Here is a 25,749-nt window from a genome sequence, read left to right as displayed (position 1 = left end):
ATGGGGTTCTGTCCAGAAACAGAAAGACAACCTGGTTAGAGTCTCCGCACACAAAAATTTACCCCATTGTATGGGTATTAATAATAGGTTGATAATTTGGCGAGTAGTAAGAGACCACAGTCAGGCATGTACTGGCCATTGGGACAACCGGGAGTTTCCCGGTGGGCCGATGGCTCAGTGGGCCGCTCTGATGAAAGGGGGCTGGTTATAGGACACTCTCATGTAAGGGGGCTGCTGATGGGACACTCTGATGTAAAGGGGCTGCTGATGGGATACTCTGATGTAAGGGGGCTGCTTATGGGACTCTCTGATGTAAGGGGGCGCTGATGGGACACTCTGATGTAAGGGGGCTGGTAATGGGACACTCTGATGTAAGGGGGCTGGTGATGGGACATTCTGATGTAAGGGAGTGCTAATGGGACACTCAAAATGTAAGTGGACCGGTCTGGATGAAGTCCAGGGCCAAATTTCTGTCCCAGTCCAGCCCTGACCACAGTTACAGCTGTGTCCATAATATACCCCGTTAGAATTATGTAACGACCCTCCGGATCTTTGATTTCTGCATGCTTAGTAAATGGAGTAGTACGATGGAATACAATAAGCGTGCCTCATTTTTTAGTGAGCGCTGATGCTAAGTATACCTGTGGGTAAGAGGTATTGAAAAATGTAGGCGTTGAGGTCGGGGTAAAATTAGTTTCTTGCAAACACACAATATGTGCTTTTTTAGTATGAAATGATCGAAATGCTTTTATACGCTTCTGTGGCACATTTAAACCTTGTACATTTAAGGATAAAATGTTTAAAGGAGCTATGGCAAACCAGACAGTGCATTATACTTACCAGTCGTCAAGACACATTGTCTATTTGACCTAGTCCCCGCGGACATGGAGTAGAGAAAAAGGTATTCAGAAGCGAGATAGAATAGCTTGAATGGAGAGTAAAAGAGAATGAAAGTTAAAAAGCATTTAAATATAAAAATATTCTCGAAATACTCGTGTTGGGGTTAGAAACCCCCAACAGGAGGGCAAAGACCTTCGTCCATTCCCCACAATCTATCACGGGGAACCGAGGAAAGCCTGGTGAGGCACATGTAAAATCTGTGAAAGGGGAATCCGCCTTAAAAAGAAAAAAAAAAAGGGATTCATTTTAATAAGATAATAGGTGACTTTATAAAGTTGTTAGTAAATGAGCCTGCATTGAGTTGATTTGTTAAAGCGGGAGTCCGCCGTTTTTTTTTTTTTTTAAAAGCCAGCAGCTACAAATACTGCAGCTGCTGACTTTTAAAATAAGGACACTTACCCGCCCAGCGCGCCCGCGATGTCGGTACCCCGAAGCCGATCTCTCGATCGTCTCTCGGGTGCTGCCGCCACCATCTTGGGTATGGGAATCAGGAAGTGGAGCCTTGCGGCTTCATTTCCCGGTTCCCTACTGCGCATGCGCGAGTCGCGCTGGGCAATAAGGATGGTCCCCGCTGTCTCTGGGATCCGTGTGTTTCCCAGCAGGCAGCGGGGGACCTTCGGAAAGGGGCGTAGGATCTGCGGAAAGGGGCATAGTTTCTGCAGAATCTACGCCGGAAGTGGGTGCAGATACCTGTACTGTACAGGTACCTGCACCCCCCTCCCCCCTGAAAGGTGGCAATTGTGGCGCCAGAGGGGGGGAGGGTTCCAATGAGCGGAAGCTCCACTTTAGGGTGGATCTCCGCTTTAAGGACTAAAATAAGTATATAGGACAAGTATCCTTAGGGTATAAAAAGGGAGGGAGAAAAAACAGAAAAATATAGGGGTTTGGTGATCTTACTAATAAGATCATTTTAATTAGAGAAAAATAAATAAAAAATAAAAATAAAAAAATTATAATAAAAGGGGAATGTATTAATGATAAGTAAGGAAAAAACAGTCAGCCCATAATGGGGTGATAGCAGAGAAATAAACTAATCTTTTTTGTTTGAGTTTTAAAGGAATGCAGTACAGTAACATTTTTAGGAAGTATACTAACAAGAGAGGCTATTTGACAATTGTAGCAAACACTTCTACAATGTAAATAAAGTGAGCAGCACAACTGCTGTTTGAAACTATTTAGGTTATACGGGATTGTGAGCGGATAAAAAGGAATAAAAAAAAGATAATAAAAAGAAAGAAGTAAAAATAATGCTATCAGCTTATCAGTGTCCTTGCTTCTTTACTAGGAAGTGATCAGGGTTGAGAGAAAAAAAAAAATGTGTAAAACAAAATAATAAGATTGTCTTTTAAATAAAGACATATGTTGAAGAGTTAAGCCGCGTACACACGGGCGGACTGTATGGCCTACTTAGTCCGTCGAAACACATTTCAGCGGACAGTCTGCTCGTGTGTGGGCTTCAGCGGACTTTTTCAGCGTGCAGTCTGGCGTACTAAGTATTTCAGAATTTTCTAAATTCTGTCCGTCATACTTTGGTTTCAGCGGACAATCCGCTCGTCAGTAGGCTAGTTCGACGGACTAAGTATGGCGCATGCTCAGAAAGGATTTACACGGCGAAAGGGTGCATTGCTGTGTATTGGACTTCCAATTTCTAGTCCAGTCGTACGTGCTGTACACGTCATCGCGCAAGCTTTCGACGGACTGTTTGTGCATCCGTGTGTGGTCAAGTCCGTTCATTCGAAAGTAGGACAGACTGTCCGTCGGATTGTATGACGGACTAAGTAGGCCATACAGTCCGCCCGTGTGTACGCGGCTTTAGGATGATATAGTAATGAAAATGAGGTTACCCTGCATTTTAACTGTTTACTGATAAATGAAAAGAGACGGTATGTTATAAGTTCAGTGGATAAATTCAGTAATTCAAATTCATTACTATTTCCCACAATGTGTAACCTCAATCAGGAACAGGTAGATACTGATTCCGAGGAGAATTCATCAATCCATGGCATCTTCTTGTCCTTGTTGTGCGGGTGCGAATCGTCCTCTTTTGTGTGTATGGATATTGCCATTTCTTGACTCAGATAGTGGCGTATTTCGGAGGGAAGAGGCAGAAGCTGATCTCCTTCTTGAAGCGGAGGTTACAGGCTTCCCATCGATTAGGTTGAGGTCACCGGAGTGCTTGCTGTAATTCTTCAGGGGTTCTACAGGAGAATCTGGACCCTTGATGGGTAAAATGTAGGGAGAATAATGGGAAGCCCCATTGATATTTGATAGAATGACATTGAAGTTCCAACAATTGGGGTTTCTTTTCCCTTCTCTCGGATATTGTTAATTGGGAGAGGTCTGCAAATAGCTAAAATTTGTGACCTTGAAAAGTTAAGTTGTTTTTTCCCCTTGTTGCACATAAAAGTTTTTCTTTGGCTCTGTAAAAGTGAAATTTTGCAATAATATCTCTGTCTATTTCCAACCTTTCCACAGGAAGCCCTTGTACACACGGTCGGACATTCCGACTGAAAATGTCCGATCGGAACGTGTTGTCGGATAATCCGACTGTGTGTGGGCTCCATCGGACTGTTTCCGTTGGAATATCTGACGGACAAAGTTTTAGAGCTGGGCTATAAAACTTTCCGACAACATGATCTGATCGGACTTTGTCCAATTGTGTGTACAGAATTCCGATTGGACAAAGTGCCACACATGCTCAGATCAAATTCCTAGACCAAAGCTATTGGCTACTAGCCTGAACATAGTCCCGTCGTAACGAAATAACGTCATCACGTTACGTATGATCGGATTTTCCGACAACTTTATCCGACCGTGTGTATGCAACACAAGTTTCGGACAAAATCCGTCGGACAAAATCTGACAGATTTTGTTGTCGGAATGTCCGACCGTGTGTACAAGGGCGAATACCTGGTTGGAGTTCCTGACAGAGGGCTGTTATAGTTGATTGAAAATCTGTAATTGATTGAGGTAATCCTCTGAAATGCAGATTAGACCTTCTGGCTCTGTTTTCAAAATCTTTTAGTCTGCTCTGCAATGTAATGTTTTCCTCTTTGAGGTTTTCCAATTCAGAGTAAATATCATGTGTAGAATTTTCAATTTCTTCAACTTTTAATTCCAGTGTTTCTGTTCGTCTCCCCAGCTCTCTAATTTCTTTAGTGAGGTTATTTGTTATTTGGTCTGAGGTTTGTTGCAGCGCTTTATGAAGCATTTTTTCAAATTGCTTCAGAATGCTTGAAGGGGTGGCAGAATCCTGTTGTGCAGGGCCATCTTTAATATTGATTGGACCCTGGGCAAAACTTTTCTTGCCCCCTCCCCCCCCCCGCAGTTTTGCTCTCCACCTGCTCTGAGACATACAATAAATAGCAGCTAAACTCAAAATCAGTTTACTGAATCAGATCAGGCAGCTATTGTGATTGGTTGCCAGAGGTTACAGTGTATCATTAACGCTCACTGATTGGTTGCTAGAGGTTACAGCACACATTGTGGCTCACTGATTAGTTACTAGAGGTTACAGCACATGATTTCTGCTTGTTGATTGGTTGCTAGAAATTACTGTAGATATAACCTCAGGAGGGCATGATATGCATATCAATGCCACTGCCCGCCGATATTTACATATGAATGCCACTGCTATTTACATATGAATGCGCCGCTATTTACATGTAAACACAAGGTTGCAAGTGAGTCATCTGTACTAATAGGGCAGAGCTGAGCAGCATTAGTAGCAGTACTTCACACTGGGATATTGGGACACAGCACAGGACTAAAACCTCAAGGGACAAGGGAATTTAAACCAGGATAGTTGGAAAGTATGAAGCACCTGCTTTGGGCCCCACAACAAGGACAGGGCCCAGGGCAGCTGCCCATTTTGCCCTGCCTTAAAGACGGCCCTGCTGTTGTGAGGTGTTTGGCATTTTTAAATCAAGTTCAGAGTCAGAGTCCCCTGAAGAAATAACTTTTGGCAGCTCCAGTTTATTTTTCTTGTCTGAGGTAAATTTACCTGAGGAGACTGGCGCCTTTTTTTCAGTATGTTTCAGCTGAGTGTCACTTTTAAGTCTGTTTTTTTGTCTTTTTCCGGACACCTCCCAATACCATTCTTATAAAGAAATGTTCCCCTCACCTCTCTGGATGATATTAGAATGGTGTGTTGTTATTCTTTGTCCATGCTTCATTATTATATTGCGGTTTCTTCCCCTCACAGAGAGGAGCTCTAGCCCAATATTACCACCGTGCTAGCTTGCGTGCATGCACCCCGGGACAACTTCCCATAGAGGAAGATCCATTCCCTGATCTCTCCCGTGATGAATGAAGGAGGACACAGCACTTCTGGTTTCAGAGCTGACGTATCCTGTGTTTCATTGGCTTCTTCCCTGGTGCATACGGTAGAATGACTGTACTACTCAAGGGGGGGGGGGGGGGGGGTCAGTTATTTTTATTTCTTTTAACCATGTTATTGCTTATAACAGTGATGGACACAGTTATATGGTTTCATTCATGACAGCTTGCTTACTATTGTGATCTGTGATTGGCTACATCTAATCACTAGGCATAGGGTGCCAGATACTATGTGATAGCTATGGACCAAACATAGCATCACAATAGTAAGCAAGCAGTCATGAATGGAAACCATTAATGACGGTTTTGTTTACATTGCAATCATGTGATTGCTGTTATTGGTCATAGTAATCACATCATGCCATGGCGGTGTCGTTAAGCCTGTTGTTACCGCCTTCTTGCAGTAAAAGTAACACAAGTGTGTGGCAAGTGGATGAAAAGTTCTGAGATTGCAACATATACTTTTGTCTTATAAGATCAACATTGCAATAGCAATACAAACAATAGTTAGATTTAAATCAAGTGAAAAAAAGATCAAAGGTGGGAACACCCAGAATAATCACAGCGCACCAACCCAACCAAGGCTTTCCGAGTGCATCCGAGTGGCTCTGAACGGTCTCCGAGTATTTCAGAGTCTCTCCGCCCACCACCTCTGGCCACATGCAGTACTGCATACAATAGAAGTCAATGTGGAATTAATTATCTTTGTTTCCATTGACTTCTATGGGGGAACTCGCTTTCATATGCGAGTGCTTTGGATTACAAGCATCCTCCTGGCAAGGATTATGCTCATAATCCAAGGTTATACTGTACTGTGCACTACAAGTGCAGTTGCTCTAGATCTGAGGGGGAGTGCTAAAATGAGGGGAAGCAGATTTCTATCATCCAATCATGTGCAAGCAAAAAATGCTTTTTGTTTAAAATTTTCCTTGCATGTTCCCCTCAGATCCAGAGCAACTGCCTTCAGTAAATCGTATGTGTCACAGAAGTCAATATGTGGGGAGCTTCACAAAGTAAATTTACAAACTTCAAGATCATTCAGATCAGATTAGAGTAGGCTAGAAATAATTGAAATTCAATATGGAAATGAAGATCTGAATTTACATTTTGACCATAGTTATGCTTTAAGGACATTACTTACCCAGCACTCCAATGATGCGGATGAGGATGATACTGGATCCCACAAGGAGGATTATAATGACCCCTTTCCAGGAAGGCCGCCAGAGGTTCCTTATGTTATTATCTGTAGTGATTAATAATAAAATGTATATGAATATACTGTATTAGTGTGGCATTATGGCACATTTCATGTAACATTGTTGGAGTAAGGAGGTCATCCGTGTATTTCTTTAGCTGGTCATACCAATGAGAGAACTGAATTCCACAATTTGAATAGCAATGCAGTGCTCCAAATATATACAGTATCTCACAAAAGTGCAAAAGTGAGTACACCCCTCAGATTTTTGTAAATCTTTTCTTCTATCTTTTCATGTGACAACACTGAAGAAATGACACTTGTCTACAATGTAAAGTAGTGAGTGTACAGCTTGTATAACAGTGTAAATTTGCTGTCCCCTCAAAATAACTCAACACACAGCCATTAATGTCCAAACGCTGGCAACAAAAGTCAGTACAACCCTAAGTGAAAATGTCCAAATTGGGCCCAACTAGCCATTTTCCCTCCCTGGTGTCATGTTGTCAGAACATTTGGGGTTAAAAGAATATATATATATATATATATATATATATATATATATATATAAAGTCGCCTATTATATGATTTTTTATATTCATATATATTGGACATGAGAAGAGCCGGCTACCAACTACCATCTTTCCCTTATCCTGGGTCCTATTTCCTCGCCAGTGGCACCGATCTGTCCCCCACAGATGTGGGCATCTAGCAGGCTGCCTGACATGGTGAAATATGGGCCGCCTTGGTCCCCATCCACGACGGAACAACTGGCACGATTGCGGAGACAAGGTGACACTGAGACACATGCAGAACACACAGACGCGCTGCAGGCCTCCTCCTCTGCAGACCGGAGTACAGCTAAAGGGGTGAGTGCTTCAATTCCAGCCATTTTCCACACACAAACAGACCCTTTGCTGTCATCAACCCCCCAGCATGTTAATGAGAGCATGCAGGCTGAGGATTCTCCCCCTGCTGAGCCTACACTGTCCACCATTATGCTGGCTATTCAAGACTGCAAGGCCTCCCTCTCCACACAGATAGCCCCTATCCGCATGGACTTTTCACTATTAAAACAAGATGTCCAGAACCTCCAGGATAGAACCGGAGATGCAGAGGAACGCATTAGCAGTCTGGAGGACACTGTAAATCCCCTGACAGTTAACCTGCGAAATACTACCAGTGAGATGGCAGTACTCCGTGCAAAAATCAATGATTTGGAAAATCGTTCTTGCAGGAACAATCTTAGATTTGTGGGGTTCCTAGAGCGATCGGAGGGCCCTCAACTTGAAAAATTCCTTTACTCCTGGATACGAAACATTTTTGGGTCAGATTCGCCCTCGTTCTCCCATGTTATAGAATGCGCACACCTTACACCCACTCGCCCCCCTCCTGAGGGAGCCCCGCCACGCTCTATTATTGCACGCATCTTCAACTTTCAGGATGGAGTCGCTATTCTCCATCTTGCACGTGAAAAAGGCCCGCTTAAGTACAACGGTAACAGTATATCTGTCTATCCTGACTTTTCTGATGAAGTTCAACGCCAACGCATCTCCTTCTCGGCAGTAAAAACCCGCCTGCGTACAGAAGGTCTGCCCTATGCCATGCTGTTTCCTGCCAAACTGAGCATTATTCATGATGGTAAGGCTCATTTTTATATCAGCCCTAAGGAAGCCATGGCATGGCTGAATGACCACTATGGTACTGTCCGCAGGCAGAGACGGAACTGACAATGCCACTGAACCGAGGAATCACCTAATTACTGCCTTGTGCATCCCTGAGTGTATCCTGCACCTCTGTGGTAATCTACAATGTTTGATTTTTTTTTCTTTCCTTCTACCACTTTATCCCCTTGGCCGGACTGCACTCTTAGCTTGGAGAACAGGTTACTGTGACTTACCTATTTGCCCCTCCAGGTCTCCTCCCCTTTTATGAACATTATTTCATCTGCATAACTTGCCATCCTGAATTATCTGAAGGGGAAACCACCAGATCCTGAACTCTCCCCCAAGGCTAACAAGGCCATACATCTTCCAACAGGACATGCTTTGTCCCCCTAAAACGCATTGGTTGGGAGCCCCCCCACCTGAATCCACTTTACCCCCACACCAGGTAGTGGCGTGGCCACAGGACAGTTTTTTTCTTTTTTGACCCCCACGAGGTACGGTCGGGACGGTCTGTTGGTTTGGGATCCAAGGCTTGCCGCTGTTTGGGATGGTCGAGCGGGGAGGGAGGCTAAGGTTTTATGGGATTTTGTTGATGGTTTTCTTTCCCCTTTCTCCCATTGTTTTTTTTCCCCACTCCCTTTTTTTTATGGCTCATGCAGAGTCTGCTTATGCCTCTAGCCCTGCCTCCGACACACGGGAGGCATGGCTATGGAGCCGCAGGGAGTATGAACTCTGTCTGCTAGATCTCACACCGAAACGCATGCTGCAGGTTACTCAAAAATCATTTGAACATGGTAACAAAGCTGGGTGTCTCTTGGCATACCCGACTAAGCCTGACCATTCTCCCATTTCCATTCCACGTATTAGCACTGCACAGGGTACCATCAGTGATAAGAAGGATATTTCCCAGGTTATGTTTTTACAAAGACCTGTATACATTTGGGGTTGACTATGATGAATCCCAGAGATAATTCATATCGGGATGATGGCACATTAAATTAGGTGTGTTCGCAGTTGTTACCCTGTGATACATACGTCTTTCCAACACATTTTTTAATTTCCATATGATGAATCCCAATTGAATGAATATTTGGCTGACATATCTCTCCCCTCCTTATCAAATGAGGGGTGAGATGCATTGGAGGAGCCTATTATGACTGAAGAAATTACTGCGGCCATTTCACAAATGCCTGCACATAAAACCCCCGGCCTGGACAGTTTCCCGACCGAATGGTACATGAAATTTAAAGATCTTGTGCACCCTTTCCTCTTAAGGACCTATAACAAAGCCCTGGACATTGGAACTCTTCCCCCATCGATGCGGGAGGCTTTGATTATACTTTTATTGAAACCCCGTAAAGATGCACTTAAATGCGAATCTTATCGTCCAATTTCACTTATTAACGTGGACGTTAAGATTCTGGCCAAAATAATAGCCAATCGTTTAAATAGCGTAGTTACGTCCCTGGGACGGGATAGGCGGGACGAGATAGGCGTTCTAAACTGATACAGGCAATACGAGCTTGGCGCTCGTCGGAGATAGGCACTGCTGGTTTGTTTTTATGTGAGTACCTTTTTTACTAATAAACGCATTTGTGGATCTAAAACATACTACACCATGTGGCACTCCTCCTTCCTTTGAGCTGTTCCTGCTGCTGCTTAGAAACAAAGGCAGGATATAGCCCACCCTGAGGGTCCAGGTTTATTCATTACCAAGGACAAGGAGAAGAAAAAGAAGGGGAATAGCCAGTATACTTATATGCGGTTACCTCTTTTCAAATGTTTTTATTGAGATTTTTAGCAGAGTTAGTTACAACAAGGGTTACAAAAAAAAAACAATATATAGTAACAAAAGTAACATAACACAGTATAATGTAGTGACAGGGTTTTCTCAGCACAATATAGCATAGTAACAAATAGTCCACAATAAAGAATAAAGTAGTATTCCCAAGTATCTAATATTCATAGTCATAAAGGGACTCGAACAAGAGTAAGGCCGCGTACACACGGACGGACTGTCTGACGGACTTGGTCCGCTGAAACGTGTTTCAGCGGACAGTCCGCTCTTGTGTGGGCTTCAGCGGACTTTTTCAGCGGACAGTCTGGCGGACTAAGTCTTTCGGAATTTCCGTAATATTGTCCGTCCAACTTTGGTTTCAGCGGACAGTCCGCTCGTGAGTAGGCAAGTTGGACGGACTAAGTATGGCGCATGCTCAGAAAGGATTTACACGGCCGAAGGTTGCATTGCAGTGTATTGGACGTCGTATTTCTAGTCCCGTCGTACGTGCTGTACACGTCATCGCGCAAGCTTTCAACGGACTGTCTGTTCATCGTGTGTGGTCAAGTCCGTTCATTCAAAAGTAGGACGGACTGTCTGTCGGATTGTCTGACGGACTTAGTTGGCCAGACAGTCCGCCCGTGTGTACGCGGCCTAAGTCTCTTAGAACTTGTATAATAAAGTCTGTAATATAATTATTGTAAGATTTATAAATAGCGATATGGATAACGGCCACTTCTGGACCCCAAGACACCCCTCACAGGGATCTATCTGTGTCCTGGAGTACCTAGGCCAACATCTTAAAGGAAAATCAAACACAGTAGTTATCTTTTATGAAGCAAAATAAAGAACTATTCTTACTCTGCAGCTCAATTCAGATAAACAGACATGTGATATATTTGTCATTTTGCTATGAAATTATTTTTAAAGCCATCCAAAAAATATTAAAACGCACAGGAGTTCTTTCTTCGATATGATTAAAGAATCAGCATTATCTAAATTGTGGAAGTATAATTTTTGTACCATGTACTCCAAGGTTCCCATAGTTGTTGTTCCTTAATATATAGGGATTTGTCATTAGGAAATAACAATTCGTAGGAGTGATGGAGTTGGGTTAATTCTATAACGTCTGTCATAGTAGGAAGAGAGTCAGTTTTCCATTTTCTAGTTATGGATAGTCTCGCAGCTAAAAGTATATGTGTTACTACTTTACGATATTGTTTGGGAATCGTATGTAAATTCATATTCAGAATGGCTAGTTCTGGTGAAAGTTGAAGGACAATACCTGTTACGGAAGTGAGTAAATGGGAGATTGCCTGCCAGTAGTTATGTAAGCTTGGGCAGTCCCACATAATATGAAATAGGGTCCCCAATTAGGTACAATTTCTCCAGCAATTAGGTGACGAGTTCCCCTTAAATTTTGCTAGGATATGTGGAGTCAGGTATTGTCTTTGAACAATTTTTTGTGCCAATTCCCATAGTGTAACACATGCAGTGGTCCTATATATGCTTCGTAGGGAAGCCATCCATTGTTTAATTGAAAAGTCTTGCCCCAAATCTTGTTCCCATTTAAGGAAGGAAGGTAGTTTGCTGGGTATGTTTTTTCCCCCTAGAATTGGGTATATTGTAGCTACTCCTGTCTGTGAGGTGGCATGGTTATTGAGGAAAGACCATATTTTAACCGGGATTGAAGCTCTGAGTTGTGGATTGTGTAGCAGACACTTTTCTATTTGAATATATGTAGATCGCTCAGATTTCGGAAGCTGTAATTCATTACTTAACTGAGAAAAATACTTTAATGAGCCCTGTTGGAAGAAGGAACCAAGTTTGATATCCCGACCCAAATTCCAGTCGTGTATTTGTATGCCAGGAATTAATGTTGGTATGATTGTTAGAGGAGGGTTTAACACCGTGATTGGAGTTTTATCCCATTTGTATGTGATGATTCTCTGCCAAGAGTGTAGCGTCCCTTTCACCGTTGGTGGGTATTGAGCTGTAATTGTGGACTTAATTTTCCTACTAAGTAACCAGAATTGCATATTAGGCTGTCGTGTGATGTCTTTCTCAATTTGTCCCCATAAAGTTTTAGGAGTAGGCAAGAACCATTCTTGCAATTGGGTCAAAAGAGTTGCGTCATAATAATCCTGTAGATCAGGTACGGTCGCACCACCTATATTTCTATGTTTAATTAGTATATGGTATGTGCAACGGGATTTTTTGCCATTCCATAGATATTTTCCCAAACTGCTTTGTAAGGATTTAAAGTAGTATTTAGGGATACATATTGGAAGGGACCTGAGTTGATATAATAATTTTGGTAAGGTCATCATTTTGAAAGCTGCCAGGCGACCAGCCCATGTAAATTCGAATTTACTAAGTGTTGTCAGATCTGTTTCAAAATGTTTCTTAAATGGTAAAAAGTTTGTTTTAAATAACTGTTTTGTTTTGATAGTGAGAGTGATTCCTAGGTAAGAAATCCCCTCATCTTTCCAGTGGTAGGGGTATTTATTAGACAATAACTGCCTGGTTGTGTTATCTAATCCTAGGTCTAAAATATGGGACTTGGTTTAATTGATTTTATAATATGATGCTGCTCCAAATGTCGTTAGTATATTTTGGAGATTCGGGAGAGATGAAATAGGATCAGGCACTATAAGCACTATGTCATCTGCGAACAGACTTATTTTATTATCTATTTGCCCAATTTTTATACCAGATAGTTTTGTGTCAGATCGTATACGTTCTGCTAGAGGTTCGATGGCTAAATTAAATATTAAAGGAGATAAGGGGCAACCTTGTCGTGTTCCATTCGAGATGCCAAAGGGCCTAGACATATCATTTGTGTATACTCTCGCTGAGGTGCCCTTATACAATGCAAAAATTGCCGATAAAATATTTCCATGAAAGCCGAATTTTAAAAGCACTGACTGTAAATAGCCCCAATGGACCCTATCAAACGCCTTCTCTGCATCCAAAGAAAGGAGCAGAGAAAGCGTTTGATGTGTCTCAGTGAAGTGTATAATATCAATCAGACGTCTTGTTGCATCTGAAGATTGTCGACCTTTAGTAATGCCAGATTGATCTTTGTGAATGAGGTCTGGTATGTAGTTCATCAGTCGATTCGCTATTGCTTTGGCGTATATTTTGATGTCAATGTTCAATAATAAAATCGGTCTGAAATTTTGGGGAGCGTTGGGATCTTTGCCTGGTTTCGGCAGTGTTATGATCAAGGCCTGAAGCATCTCAGCCAGAAATTCTGATTTGGATGCCGCTTCGTTAAAAAGTGAGCATAAGTGGGGAGCCAGTATATCTCAAAGTAATTTATAGTATTCTCCTATCATTCCGTCTGGGCCCGGAGATTTATTGTTGGGCAGGGAGTCTATAGTTCTAGCAATTTCTTCCACTGAAAATGGGACATTAAGATCAGAGATTTGATCAGTAGTTAATGATGGGAGACTAATAGTATCTAAGAAATCACTTATTATCTTTGGGGTAGGTGTGGGAGTTTGAGAATCATCTTTAAGATTGTAAAGGGAGCTATAAAAACAGGTAAATGCATTTGCCATGTCATGGGGGTCTTGCAATTTTTCTCTAGTAATAGGGTGGTATAGATATGGAATCTTTGACTTGGAATATCTGCCTTTGATCCGAAGTGCCATGTTTTTTCCTGCTTTGTTGCTAGTATGGTAATATTTAGCTTAAAGTTTTCTAGTATGTTTTTCAAATGTATCCAATAAAGTCGTTCTGAGTTCCTGTCGTAATATTTGTAGTTTAGTTTTCAGTTGTTGTGATGGGTGACATTGGTTTTGGGAATCTAATGTTTTAACGTCAGCAGTAAGTTTCTCAATGAGTTTTGTTTTATTTTTTCTGAATTGAGCATTCAGTTGCATTAGGATTACCCTAATAAATGCTTTATGAGCACCCCATAGGGTGGCGGAGTCTGACACGGATCCCACATTATATTTAAAGAATTCGGTTATCTGGTTTTGTATAGCTGTAGCATAGGTAGGCATTTTGATAAGATATGCATTTGTTCTCCATAGAAAATGGGTCGTTTGAGAGTGTTTAGGTAGAATAGTCATACTAATTGGGGCCTGATCAGTCCAAGTGATGGGTGCAATGTCAGGCTCCCTCACCGGCTGCAATAACCACTTATCCGGAAAAATATAATCGATACGAGTATAGGTATATTGTACCAGGGAAGGATATGTGTATTCACGATCTCCAGGATGATGGCATCTCCATACATCATAGAGATCGCTTTTATTCAAAAAAAATTTAAGTGCACAGTTGGTTCTGGTTTTGGGATTAGAAGTGTCTAGTTCTTGTTCATGTATTGTGTTGAAGTCTCCACAAATTATTAAGGCACCTTTTCGGCATTTACCTATTTTTCTCATCAGGCCATTCAGAAAATGGGATTGCCTTTTATTAGGCGCATACACATTTACCAATGTAGTAAGTGTATTATCAATGGTACATAATAATATAAGGTGTCGTCCATTGGTATCTACAATAGATTCATGTAATTGAAAATTAATTGAATGATGTATGGCAATAAGTACTACTCTTTTTTTCTGTTGGCCTGATGCTGTAAATATGTGAGGAAAGTTCTTATGGGTGCAAGTGGGAATAGCGCCTGTTTTGAAATGGGTTTCTTGTATACACAATATTTGACATCGCTGGGTGTTAGCCATTTGCCACATCGACGCTCTTTTTGCTGGATGGTTAAGACCATTAGTATTTAAAGATATTAACTTTATACTCATAAAAGGATATTAATAAGATGGAAAAAGTAAGTACATACTAGCCTGATAATAGCTTTAAACTCTACTTCCATGTGAACAATCTGTAGTCTGAAATGACTATGAATGTCCAAAAATTTAGTGACTGAAAGTTTTGATTCAAATTTTGTAGGTTCACAACATACCTGTCCCTTTGAATGCTATGAGTTGTGTATAGGATACTGTGAAGAAAAAAATAAAAGTAAAAGCACAAACAAAAATATAACCAAACATTAAACTTAACTTGCAGTGGTAAACATTTCAATGCATACTGCAACATTAGAATGGGGAATTAGTTCAAAGGTCAGCTGTTCCAAAGATTTAGTATCGCACGGCACGGCGGGCAAGCTGATAGATCGGTTTCCTATAGATAGGGTTGTATTTTAACCGGATCTAGTCAATAAAAGCTAATGCCATTGTTCTCCGGATTCTTCTTAGCTCCGATAGGTGGAGTTGGTTCGGGGATAATAACCCATGTGTGAAGTAACTTAATGCCTTGTTCCACAGAAGTTATTGTATGGTAGGTGTCGTTCTTCTGTATCAGTAGTTTAGATGGTTGTTTCCAACGGTATTCAATTTTATGATTACGCAGAGCTTTTGTAATCGTGGAAAGTTGTCTTCTCATATCTAGAGTATGTTTAGACAAATCAGCAAAAATCTGGATTGTATTATATGGTTGTGGAAGTTGTCCTAGATGTCGCACTTTATATAGGATTTGTTCTTTAACATGGTAGAAGTGTACTCTAAGTAGTACATCACGTGGTATCTGTGGAGGGAGAAATGACGGTTTCGGAATCAGATGGATGCGATCAATTGTGAGCTCTAAGGCTGGTATAGCTGGCAGCAAGTTGGAGAATAAGTCAGTGGCATATTTTTTAAGATCAGACTGCTGTATATTTTCAGGGATACCCCTGATTTTGAGATTGTTCTTCCTTGAGCGGTCTTCTAAATCTGCGATTTTAAATTTAAGCCACTCTTTTTCATCTTTTACATCTATATATATATATATATATATATATATATATATGTATGTTCTTATATATATATATATATATATATATATATATATATATATATATATATACTCTGTTTTTTTCCCCACATACTTTGCACATGAGCACTTTGAGATATATGTAGCAATATCTAGCACTGTATTAGAAGGAGACTTGCACATCTTATATTCCTGTTTATTATATTATTACATCGGCTTTGTTTTTCACGGAGCACTTTAATATCACTAGATAGATAAAAGGATTATTGCCTACAGTATCTATTCACTTTAAGATTGAAGATTATCACCATCAGTTATCTTAAATTTTTTGGTTCATGAGAGGATTAGTGGCAGATATATGTATTGATCCTGGAAAAATTTTCCCAAATACAAACTATAAGTATCACTGGATTACCATATCAATTGGTGGATATATATGGACTAAATATTACTTCACATGATTGTTTGATTTATATATATATATATATTGTGGCAGCACGCAGGTAAAGTCACCTGGTTGTATCCAGGATGGGAAATATGTGTGCCCTAGATTCAGGCTTTATGCAGACTTTTACAATTAGAGGGGAAGAGTTAAAGAGCCCAGCTGAAGTAAGTGGGCTCATTAAGACCTCTACAAAAAACCCCAGCATGCTTAGGGAGATGCTCCATCCTGGAACCAGTTTTGTGTGTATAGACTGGGGAGTGTGATACCTGTTCTGTGCGGTGAGTTAACGCCTGTGTGGCAAACCTCTACAACAGAGACAGGGACTGGTGCAGCACAAGGCTGCACTCAGTTGTTAGACAGGGAATCTAAGTGTGTAATTAGAGGTCAGGCTGACCAGGATTTATTTTCATGTTTTATTTTTGTTTGGCTGTTATATGTTTCACTGCATGTAGCATAAATAAACCGCATCTTTTGTTTTTTTGCACCTACAACGCTGTCTGCTGTGCCTGATTTTGTGTTGTGAACCTATCCAGGGGGTCACACACACCCGCTGCCGAGCTAACCCCTCACAGTTGGTGGAGAATTTTGGCAGTTTTTTTTTATTTTTTAAGGCCAGCATGGAGGAGATACTGAGACAGCTGGCTCTAGCAAATGCCAATCAGCAGCAAACAAATGCAGGTTTACAAAGGAGCCTTGCAGCCCAGCAGCAGATAAATGCAACTTTGCAGCAGAGTCTGGAAGCTCAGCAACAAGCCCAGCAGCAATCTGAAGCCCACTTCATAGACCTGTTGCAGAAGCAAGAGCAGAATTTTCAACAGAAAATAGAGACATTAATACAGCAACGTCCGCAGACCAATGAAGCAAGTGGTTACAATAATACCGCATCCTTTGGTGTGAGCCGTTTACTGACGAAAATGACTGGAGAGGATGATCCGGAGGTGTTTTTGACCACATTTGAAAGGACTGCTGAAAGGGAAAAGTGGCCTAAGGAGCAATGGGCTGGACTGGTGGCCCCTCTGTTAACTGGGGAATCGCAGAAAGCTTATTATGACCTAGAGCCTGACCAAGCAAAAGACTATGTGGTGCTAAAAACAGAAATATTGGCACGGCTGGGTGTCACCCTGGCCGTCCGGGCTCAGCGTGTGCATAATTGGACTTTTCAGGTTGGAAAACCTCCCAGGTCTCAAATGTATGATCTCATTCACCTGAGCAGGAAGTGGCTGCAGCCAGAGACTTTGACCGCACCAAACATTGTGGAACGTGTTGTCATGGATCGTTTCCTGAGAGCTCTTCCTACTGCCATCCAAAAATGGGTAAGCCATGGAGACCCAGAAAATGCAGATAAACTTGTGGATCTGGTTGAGAGGTACTTGGCTACAGAGAACCTGACCACCTCTTCCAGGGACTCACGGACTTTCTACCCTAAGACCAGATCATCCCCAGTGGCGGGTAAGATGACTCCAAGGGGTGAGGGTGGAGAGAGTGAGAGGGTGGGAGTTCTACCTAAGGTCTGGCGGGAGCAGCCCAGGAAGCCCATGCTGCAAGAGGCAGCGAAAAAGATTATTTGCTACCGCTGCCGCCAAGAGGGACATATTGCAGCCAATTGCCCAGTTGTGGATGAGCCTATGCAATGTGACTTTATAAGGGAGAGACGTCAGTCGCTGTTTGCGACAGTTGCATGCACTGCCATTCGGGGACCTGAGAAACATTTATGTAAAATGTGTATTAATGGTAGAAATGTTGATGTGTTGCTGGATTCAGGTAGCCTGGTAACATTGATAAAAGCTGAATTAGTTACTACAGAGATCTCTGGGAAGAACAGGGTGGCTGTTATTTGTGTGCATGGGGACACCCGAGAGTATCCTGTAACTTCAGTGTTTTTTGAGACCCCCAAAGGTAACCTCTATCATCAGGTGCCTAGACAGCGCCTAGAGGCGATTCAGTTCGCATTGTGCGCTATACAAGTATTTCATTCATTCATTCATTCAGGTGGGGTTAGTGTCTCACTTCCCACATGATGCTATTGTGGGAAGGGATTTTCCAAAATTCTAGGAACTCTGGGATTGTCCTGAGCCCCCCACTGTTGCCCCTATAAACCAGGAAGATGACCAGAATTCCTCTGGGAGTGGGGAGGACTCTCCTGAATTTCCCTTGTCGGTATTGGCGGGGGAAACTCGAGAAACTGGGGAGGAGCCAACATCCTCAGATGAAAACATGCCGTCTGTGGAGTTTTCGGATCTTGAGGTTCACAGGGAAAATTTTGCCACAGAACAGTTAAAAGACCCCACCCTAATAAAGGCACGGGAAAATGTGGTGAAAATAGATGGCGAGTTAGTGAACCCAGATAAGACTTGCACTTATCCTTACTTCCCTATGGAAAGGGACCTGCTGTATCGAGTGGCTCAAAGAGCAGAAGAAACCATTGAGCAACTTGTAGTGCCCAAACCTTACAGGAAGTTGGTGTTAGAATTGGCCCATGGGCACATTCTGGGAGGTCATCTGGGGACAGAGAAAACCAGAGAGAGGATATTGCAGAGATTCTATTGGCCTGGGGTCATGAAGGAAATAGAAAATTATTGTTCCTCCTGCCCTGTGTGTCAGTCGGCACCTATGCCACATTTCCGTAACCCGCTGGTACCTCTTCCTATCATTGAGGTCCCCTTTGAAAGGATCGCAATGGATTTGGTAGGTCCGATAATGAAGTCCTCCAGGGGGCATCAGTACATTTTGGTTATATTGGACTATGCCACCCGTTATCCGGAAGCAATTCCTCTTCGAAATACCTCGGCCAAAACCATAGCCAAAGAGCTATCTCTTGTTTTTAGCCGCGTGGGTATTTGTAAGGAACTGCTTACGGACCAAGGTACACCCTTTATGTCCCGGGTTATGAAAGAATTATGCAAGTTGTACAAAGTGACGCAATTGCGTACATCTGTGTATCACCCCCAAACAGATGGGTTGGTTGAAAGATTCAACAAAACCCTAAAACAAATGTTAAAGAAGGTGGTGGATAGAGATGGAAAGAATTGGGACTGTCTAATACCCTATCTGAATTTTGCCATTAGGGAGGTACCCCAATCCTCTATGGGTTTCTCACCCTTCGAGTTGCTCTATGGGAGACACCCAAGAGGGCTGCTGGATATCACCAAGGAAACTTGGGAAAATGAGAGTTCTCCTCACAGGAGCGTGATTGAGCATGTCGCCCTGATGCAAGATAGAATTGCACAGGTAATGCCAATCGTAAAGGAACATTTGACCCAAGCGCAGTTAGCACAGCAGAGAGTGTACAACCGTGGGGCCAAGACCCGTACTTTTTCCCCGGGGGATAGGGTCTTGGTGCTAGTCCCTATGGTTGAAAGCAAATTTCTGGCCAAATGGCAAGGTCCATATGAAGTAATTGAAAAAATTTGTGAGGTGAACTACAGGGTTAGACAGCCAGGAAGGCGAAAGCCGGAGCAGATCTATCACAGTCAATCTGCTGAAAGCCTGGAGGGATAGGGAATCCCTAGTCGCAGAGACTTTGTCACAAGTACAGCCTGATTGCTTAGTTCCTGAGGTTGGAATAGCAGACACCTTATCGAAACCCCAACAACAGGAGGTTAAAGAGTTTGTACTTCGTAACAAAGAAATTTTCTCTGAGCTTCCAGGACAAACATCTGGCGTAGAGCATGACATTATCACCCCGCCAGGAGAAAGGGTAAAACTAAAACCTTATAGAATACCAGAGGCCCGACGGGAGGCAATACGTGGGGAGGTTCAAAGGATGCTGGAATTGGGTGTGATAGAGGAGTCCCAGAGTGACTGGTCCAGTCCTATCGTACTAGTGCCCAAACCTGATGGGAGCTGGCGGTTTTGTAATGATTTTCGACAATTAAATAAAGTTACAAAATTTGACACCTACCCCATGCCGCGTATAGATGAGTTGATTGACCGGCTGGGAACAGCCCGATATATGACAACTCTTGATCTCACCAAAGGGTATTGGCAAATTCCCCTGGCCGAGTCGGCCAAGGAGAAAACTGCGTTTGTAAACCCAGATGGGGCATTCCAATATAAGAGAATGCCGTTTGGGTTACAGAATGCACCGGCAACATTCCAGCGGAAAATGGATAAGATTCTGAGGCCCCATCAGAAATATGCTGCAGCTTACCTGGATGATGTGATTATCCATAGCACAGACTGGGTCTCACATTTGCCAAAAGTACAAGCAGTCCTAGACTCTATCCGGGAAGCTGGGTTTACGGCCAATCCAAAGAAGTGTACCATTGGACAGGAGGAGGCCAAATATCTTGGGTACACTATTGGGAGGGGGGTGATAAAACCCCAAGTCAATAAAGTCGAGGCCATACAGAGTTGGCCACGTCCCAACAGCAAGAAACAGGTACGAGCCTTTCTGGGAATCGATGGCTATTATCGATGATTCATTCCCCATTTTGCTTCTCAGGCTGTGCCCCTCACCAACCTGACAAAAGGGAAAGAGTCTGTTATGGTTAAATGGTCCCCAGAGGCTGAAGAAGCATTTCAGTCCTTAAAAACAGCCTTATGTAGCCAGCCAGTGTTGTACTCACCAGACTTCTCTAAGGACTTTGTTGTACAAACTGATGCATCAGACGTTGGGTTAGGAGCAGTGTTATCCCAGGTCTGGAACGGGGAAGAGCACCCAGTCATTTACCTCAGCAGGAAGTTGAAGTCCCATGAGGTAAATTACGCCACGATTGAGAAGGAATGTTTAGCAGTGAAGTGGGCTCTAGATTCCCTTCGGTACGATCTGCTAGGTAGGCACTTTGACCTGGTGACTGATCACGCTCCTTTAAAGTGGATGGCTCAGAACAAGGAGACCAATAGAAGGGTAAATAGGTGGTTCCTGGCCCTACAAGAATTTAACTTTACAGTTAAGCATCGCCCTGGTGTTAAAATGGGGAATGTGGATGCTTTGTCTCGGATACATGCGTGTCTGAATGCTTGTGTTACAACCCCAAGGTTGAAACAAGAGGGGGGGGGGTATGTGGCAGCATGCAGGTAAAGTCACCTGGTTGTATCCAGGATGGGAAATATGTGTGCCCTAGATTCAGGCTTTATGCAGACTTTTACAATTAAAGGGAAAGAGTTAAAGAGCCCAGCTGAAGTAAGTGGGCTCATTAAGACCTCTACAAAAAAAACCAGCATGCTTAGGGAGATGCTTCATCCTGGAACCAGTTTTGTGTGTATAGACTGGGGAGTGTGATACCTGTTCTGTGCGGTGAGTTAACGCCTGTGTGGCAAACCTCTACAACAGAGACAGGGACTGGTGCAGCACAAGGCTGCACTCAGTTGTTAGACAGGGAATCTAAGTGTGTAATTAGAGGTCAAGCTGACCAGGATTTATTTTCATGTTTTATTTTTGTTTGGCTGTTATATGTTTCACTGCATGTAGCATAAATAAACCGCATCTTTTGTTTTTTTGCACCTACAACGCTGTCTGCTGTGCCTGATTTTGTGTTGTGAACCTATCCAGGGGGTCACACACACCCGCTGCCGAGCTAACCCCTCACAATATATATATATATATATATATATATATATATATATATATATACACACTCTGTACCTTTTTTTTTTTTCACATTCAGATATATGAGATGTACATTGAGATATATGTTGGCTTCGTTTTGCACGGAGCACTTTAATATCACCAGATAGATATAAGGATTATTGCCTATAGGATCTATTCACTTTAAGATTGAAGATTATCACCATCAGTTATCTTAAATTTTCTAATTGTTGTTGGTTTGTACACTTTTGGTTTTACACATTTTTATGGTAGATTTATCTATGGTTTATTTACATAAGATAAATAGCATATTACTGTTTTTTAGTAGCTCTATCCCCTCTAAGCAGGGCAACACCATTCTCTGCTATAATATACATTTTGTGTACACGGTTTGACCCACACAGGTGTTTGCTGCAGCTTTACCTTTACTACCTTTATCCTCTCGTTTTCCTCCCTTTCCTCATATTACCTCTCCCCTCTCAATCCCCCCCTCCCCCTCCCCCCTCCCTGGATTCACATATTATTTCATCACACGGTAGTGCGAGAATAACTTTGAAATTATACGTCCCTGGTCAACAGTGACCAAGGGGGCTTTATTCCCGGCAGGTCCACCAGGATGAATATCCGCAGGTTGTTCCACAACCTGCAGTACCCACATGATTGCCCTCCCACCCGTGCCATTGTGTCTTTGGACACCTGCAAGGCCTTTGACAGTGTGGAATGGCCATACCTCTTTCAGGTATTACAAATGTATGGCTTTGGCCCCGTATTGTAGCATGGATAAAACTCCTTTACACCTCCCTGGTGGCCCGGATCTGAGTCAATTCCACTATTACCGACCCCTTCCAAATTACCAGAGGCACTTGACAGGGGTGCCTGTTGTCATCCCTCTTGTTTGCCTTGGCCATGGAACCATTGGCAATTCGTGTCCCCTCTTCCCCTCTAATTAAGGGACTCCCAATTGCTAATATAGAGGAACACATTTTACTCTACACGGATGACACATTGGTGTACCTGGCTGACACTGATGGGTCACTGCGGGCCCTGTTGGAAGAGGTCACTACCTTCGGAGACTATTCTGGCTTCCGGGTGAATTGTGATTCAGCCTTTTCCCTTTTGGACGTGACTGTTCCCCCCCGGATACACCCTGAATCCAAGCTCAAAGTGGTGTCCTCCTTTAGGTACCTCGGGATGTTAGTGCAGACCCCTCTATCCCTATATACCACTAACAACTTGGATCCCCTCCTGGCCCACCTTCAGAAGCAGACCAGGCAGTGGATGGACCTGCTACTAGACCTTATGGGAAGGGCCAATGTACTCAAAATGATATATTTACTGAGACTTCTCTACATCCTTGCTAACTCTCCATGCAGAACACCGAAATCCACTTTTTAACAAATAGACACAATATGCAAAACTTTCCTGTGGAAGGGTGGTCCCCCCAAAGTGGCACTTGAGACACTGCGGCTGCCAGTTAAAACCTTCTACCAGTTACGCTTAGACTTTGACTTACCAAGATCGTACCTATTCTACTACTACCAGCTCAGGCATGCGATCCACGCACAGTTTGGCTCCCTGGATGACCCCACTGGCTTGCCCCCATTGGAAAAACTACTCAGACAACCAGACCCCACTAAATTAGTTTCCACCTACTATGCAGCCTTAATGTCTGACTTCAACCCCAGGTTTCATAAGGCACAAGTGAAATGGACATCTCTGGACATGTCTTTGATGGACGAAGATTGGTCAGAATTCAGTAATACATATAAAACCTCTGTTATTGCCTCCAGGGACCGCATCATTCAGATTAAGATCTTTCATCAGACCCACCTCACCCCAGCCAGACTGCACAAGATGGGTCTCTTGCCCTCAGCTGCCTGTTTTCGTGGCTGTGGCCAGGAGGCCGACTTTCTACATTGCTTTTGGGCATGCCCAATGGTACAGGATTTCTGGAAAGAAGTGGGTGCTTTCACCTCACTGGCATTGGGTCTCCCAAATGTACTCCACCCCAAGAATTGCCTTTTAGGTGTCTTTGCTGATTTACCCATATCGTCCCATGCCCAGAGACTGCTCCGCATACTCCATTTTTATGCCAGAAAACTATTCTAATGTCCTGGAAGGGTGCACAGACCCCTCTGAAATCCTTCTGGATAAAACTTATTAATGACTCTATCCCACTTTATAAACTGACTTTTGAAAAAGGAACAAAACCTTTCACAAAATTTTGGTTAGATGGTTGGCTAGCCCGCTAACCATATCCCAGCGTTGATTATACCACCCTCAGTTGTCCATTGATGTGCTGTGCCCCAAAGGTTTCTAATAATTGGTTACACGCTCTTGCCCTGACTTGATCATATTTGCACTTTGTACCATTATGCCCATGTTAAATCTTTTGCACTGATGTCTGTGTAATTTCATAAGATTGAGTATACTGCCTAAAGTTGTATACCCCCTGTACGACCAGACTGACTGGCACTATTACTGTTTTTTTTTTGTATTTTGTTGTTTGTGTTTTTCTGTTTGTCGGTTTGTCTAAAACCTAATAAAAATAACTTAAAAAAAAAAAAAAAAAAAAAAAGGGAATATGAATATTATTTTAACCATCATTTACTGTATCTCTGATATGTAGAAGTATACATTTATATATCATTTTATTTGTTTTATCACAAAATATACCTGGTATTATTTTGAACTGTATTATAGTTAATAAATATATATTTTTAAGCAACATCATTTGTATCACTTGTCTTCAAAATAACACAGATAAACAAACTTACATTTCTTGTTTGTATTGGTAGCAAATTGTAAATCTCCCAAATCAAAGATTTTCATATTTTCATAATTGCAATACTATTTTAATATTTCAGTATAAACATTCTGACAATGTGACTCGTTAATGTTACATGGTCTCAGGTGTAAATGGGGAGGAGAGAGAGAGAAAGAGAGAGAGAGAGAGGGGAAGATGGGGGTTGAGGAAGGGGTGAGAGAGGTAGGTGGGGGGTAAGAGAGAGAGAAAGGGAGGTGGAGGTGAAGGAGGCGTGAGACAGAGAGAGAGAGAGAGGGGGAGGTGGGGGTGAGATAGAGAGAGGAAGGTGGGGGGTGAGAGAGAGAGAGGAAGGTGGGGGGTGAGAGAGAGAGGGGGGAAGGTGGGGGGGTGAGAGAGAGGGAGAGAGAGAGGAAGGTGGGGGGGTGAGAGACAGAGAGAAAGGCGGGGTGAGAAAGACAGAGAGGAAGGTGGGGGTGAGAGAGAGAGAGGAAGGTGGGGGTGAGAGAGAGAGAGGGGAAGGTGGGGGTGAGAAAGGAAGGTGGGGGTGAGAGAGGGGGAAAGGTGGGGGGGTGAGAGAGGAAGGTGGGAGTGTGTGTGTGTGTGTGAGAGAGAGAGAGAGAGAGGTGGGAGTGTGTGTGTGTGTGTGTGTGTGTGTGTGTATGTGTGTGTGTGTGTGTGTGTGTGTGTGTGTGTGTGTGTGTGTGAGAGAGAGAGAGAGAGAGAGAGAGGAAGGTGGGGGTGAGAGAGAGAGAGGGAGGTGGGGGTGAGACAGAGAGAGAGGAAGGTGGGGGTGAGAGAGAGAGAGAGAGAGAAAGGGAGGTGGGGGTGAGAGAGAGAGAGAGAGAGAGAGAGAGAGAGAGAGAGAGAGAGAGAGAAAGGTGGGGGTGAGAGAGAGAGAGAGAGAGAAAGGGAGGTGGGGGTGAGAGAGAGAGAGAGAGATAGAGAGAGAGAGAAAGGGAGGTGGGGGTGAGGGAGCGGAGTGGGGGGGGGGAGAGAGAGAGAGAGGGGTTGGGGTGAGGGAGCGGAGTGGGGGGAGAGAGAGAGAGAGGGGTTGGGGTGAGATAGAGGAAGGTGAGGGGTGAGTGAAAGAGAGAGAAAAGAAGGTGGGGTTGAGGGAGGGGTGAGAGAGGAAGGTGGGGTGACAGAGGGGGGTCAGTGCGAGAGAGAAAGAAAGAGATAGGTGGGAGGTGACAGAGAGGGGGTGAGAGAGAAGGGAAGGTGGGGTGAGAGAGGGGGGGTGAATGAAAGAGAGGGGTGAGAATCTCCCCCACCTCCTCAGCTCCTCCCTGTTCCTTACCCCTCAGCTGTTTCCTGCACACAGCCGACTCAGACATCCTCACTGGGGGCACACACAGACAGCA

At 43.2% G+C, this 25,749-nt stretch overlaps 1 protein-coding gene across 2 annotated transcripts in view; it reads right to left on the bottom strand.

The window, feature by feature from the left end:
* LOC143930016 (natural killer cells antigen CD94-like) overlaps positions 1 to 25,749 on the bottom strand; it is a 131,117-nt gene that overhangs the window by 91,406 nt on the left and 13,962 nt on the right. For both annotated transcript variants that reach the window (XM_077453920.1, XM_077453921.1), the window contains exon 3: positions 6,380 to 6,481. In XM_077453920.1, coding sequence (XP_077310046.1) covers positions 6,380 to 6,481 — 102 coding nt within the window. The remainder of the gene's footprint in view (positions 1 to 6,379; positions 6,482 to 25,749) is intronic.

Source organism: Lithobates pipiens, unplaced genomic scaffold, assembly GCF_037356315.1.
Source record: "Lithobates pipiens isolate NorthernLeopardFrog02 unplaced genomic scaffold, aLitPip1_a1.2 Scaffold_25, whole genome shotgun sequence".
In the NCBI taxonomy this organism is placed as follows: Eukaryota; Metazoa; Chordata; class Amphibia; order Anura; family Ranidae; genus Lithobates; species Lithobates pipiens.
Note: the sequence above shows the minus strand (reverse complement) of the source record. Positions and strands in the feature narration are given on the sequence as shown.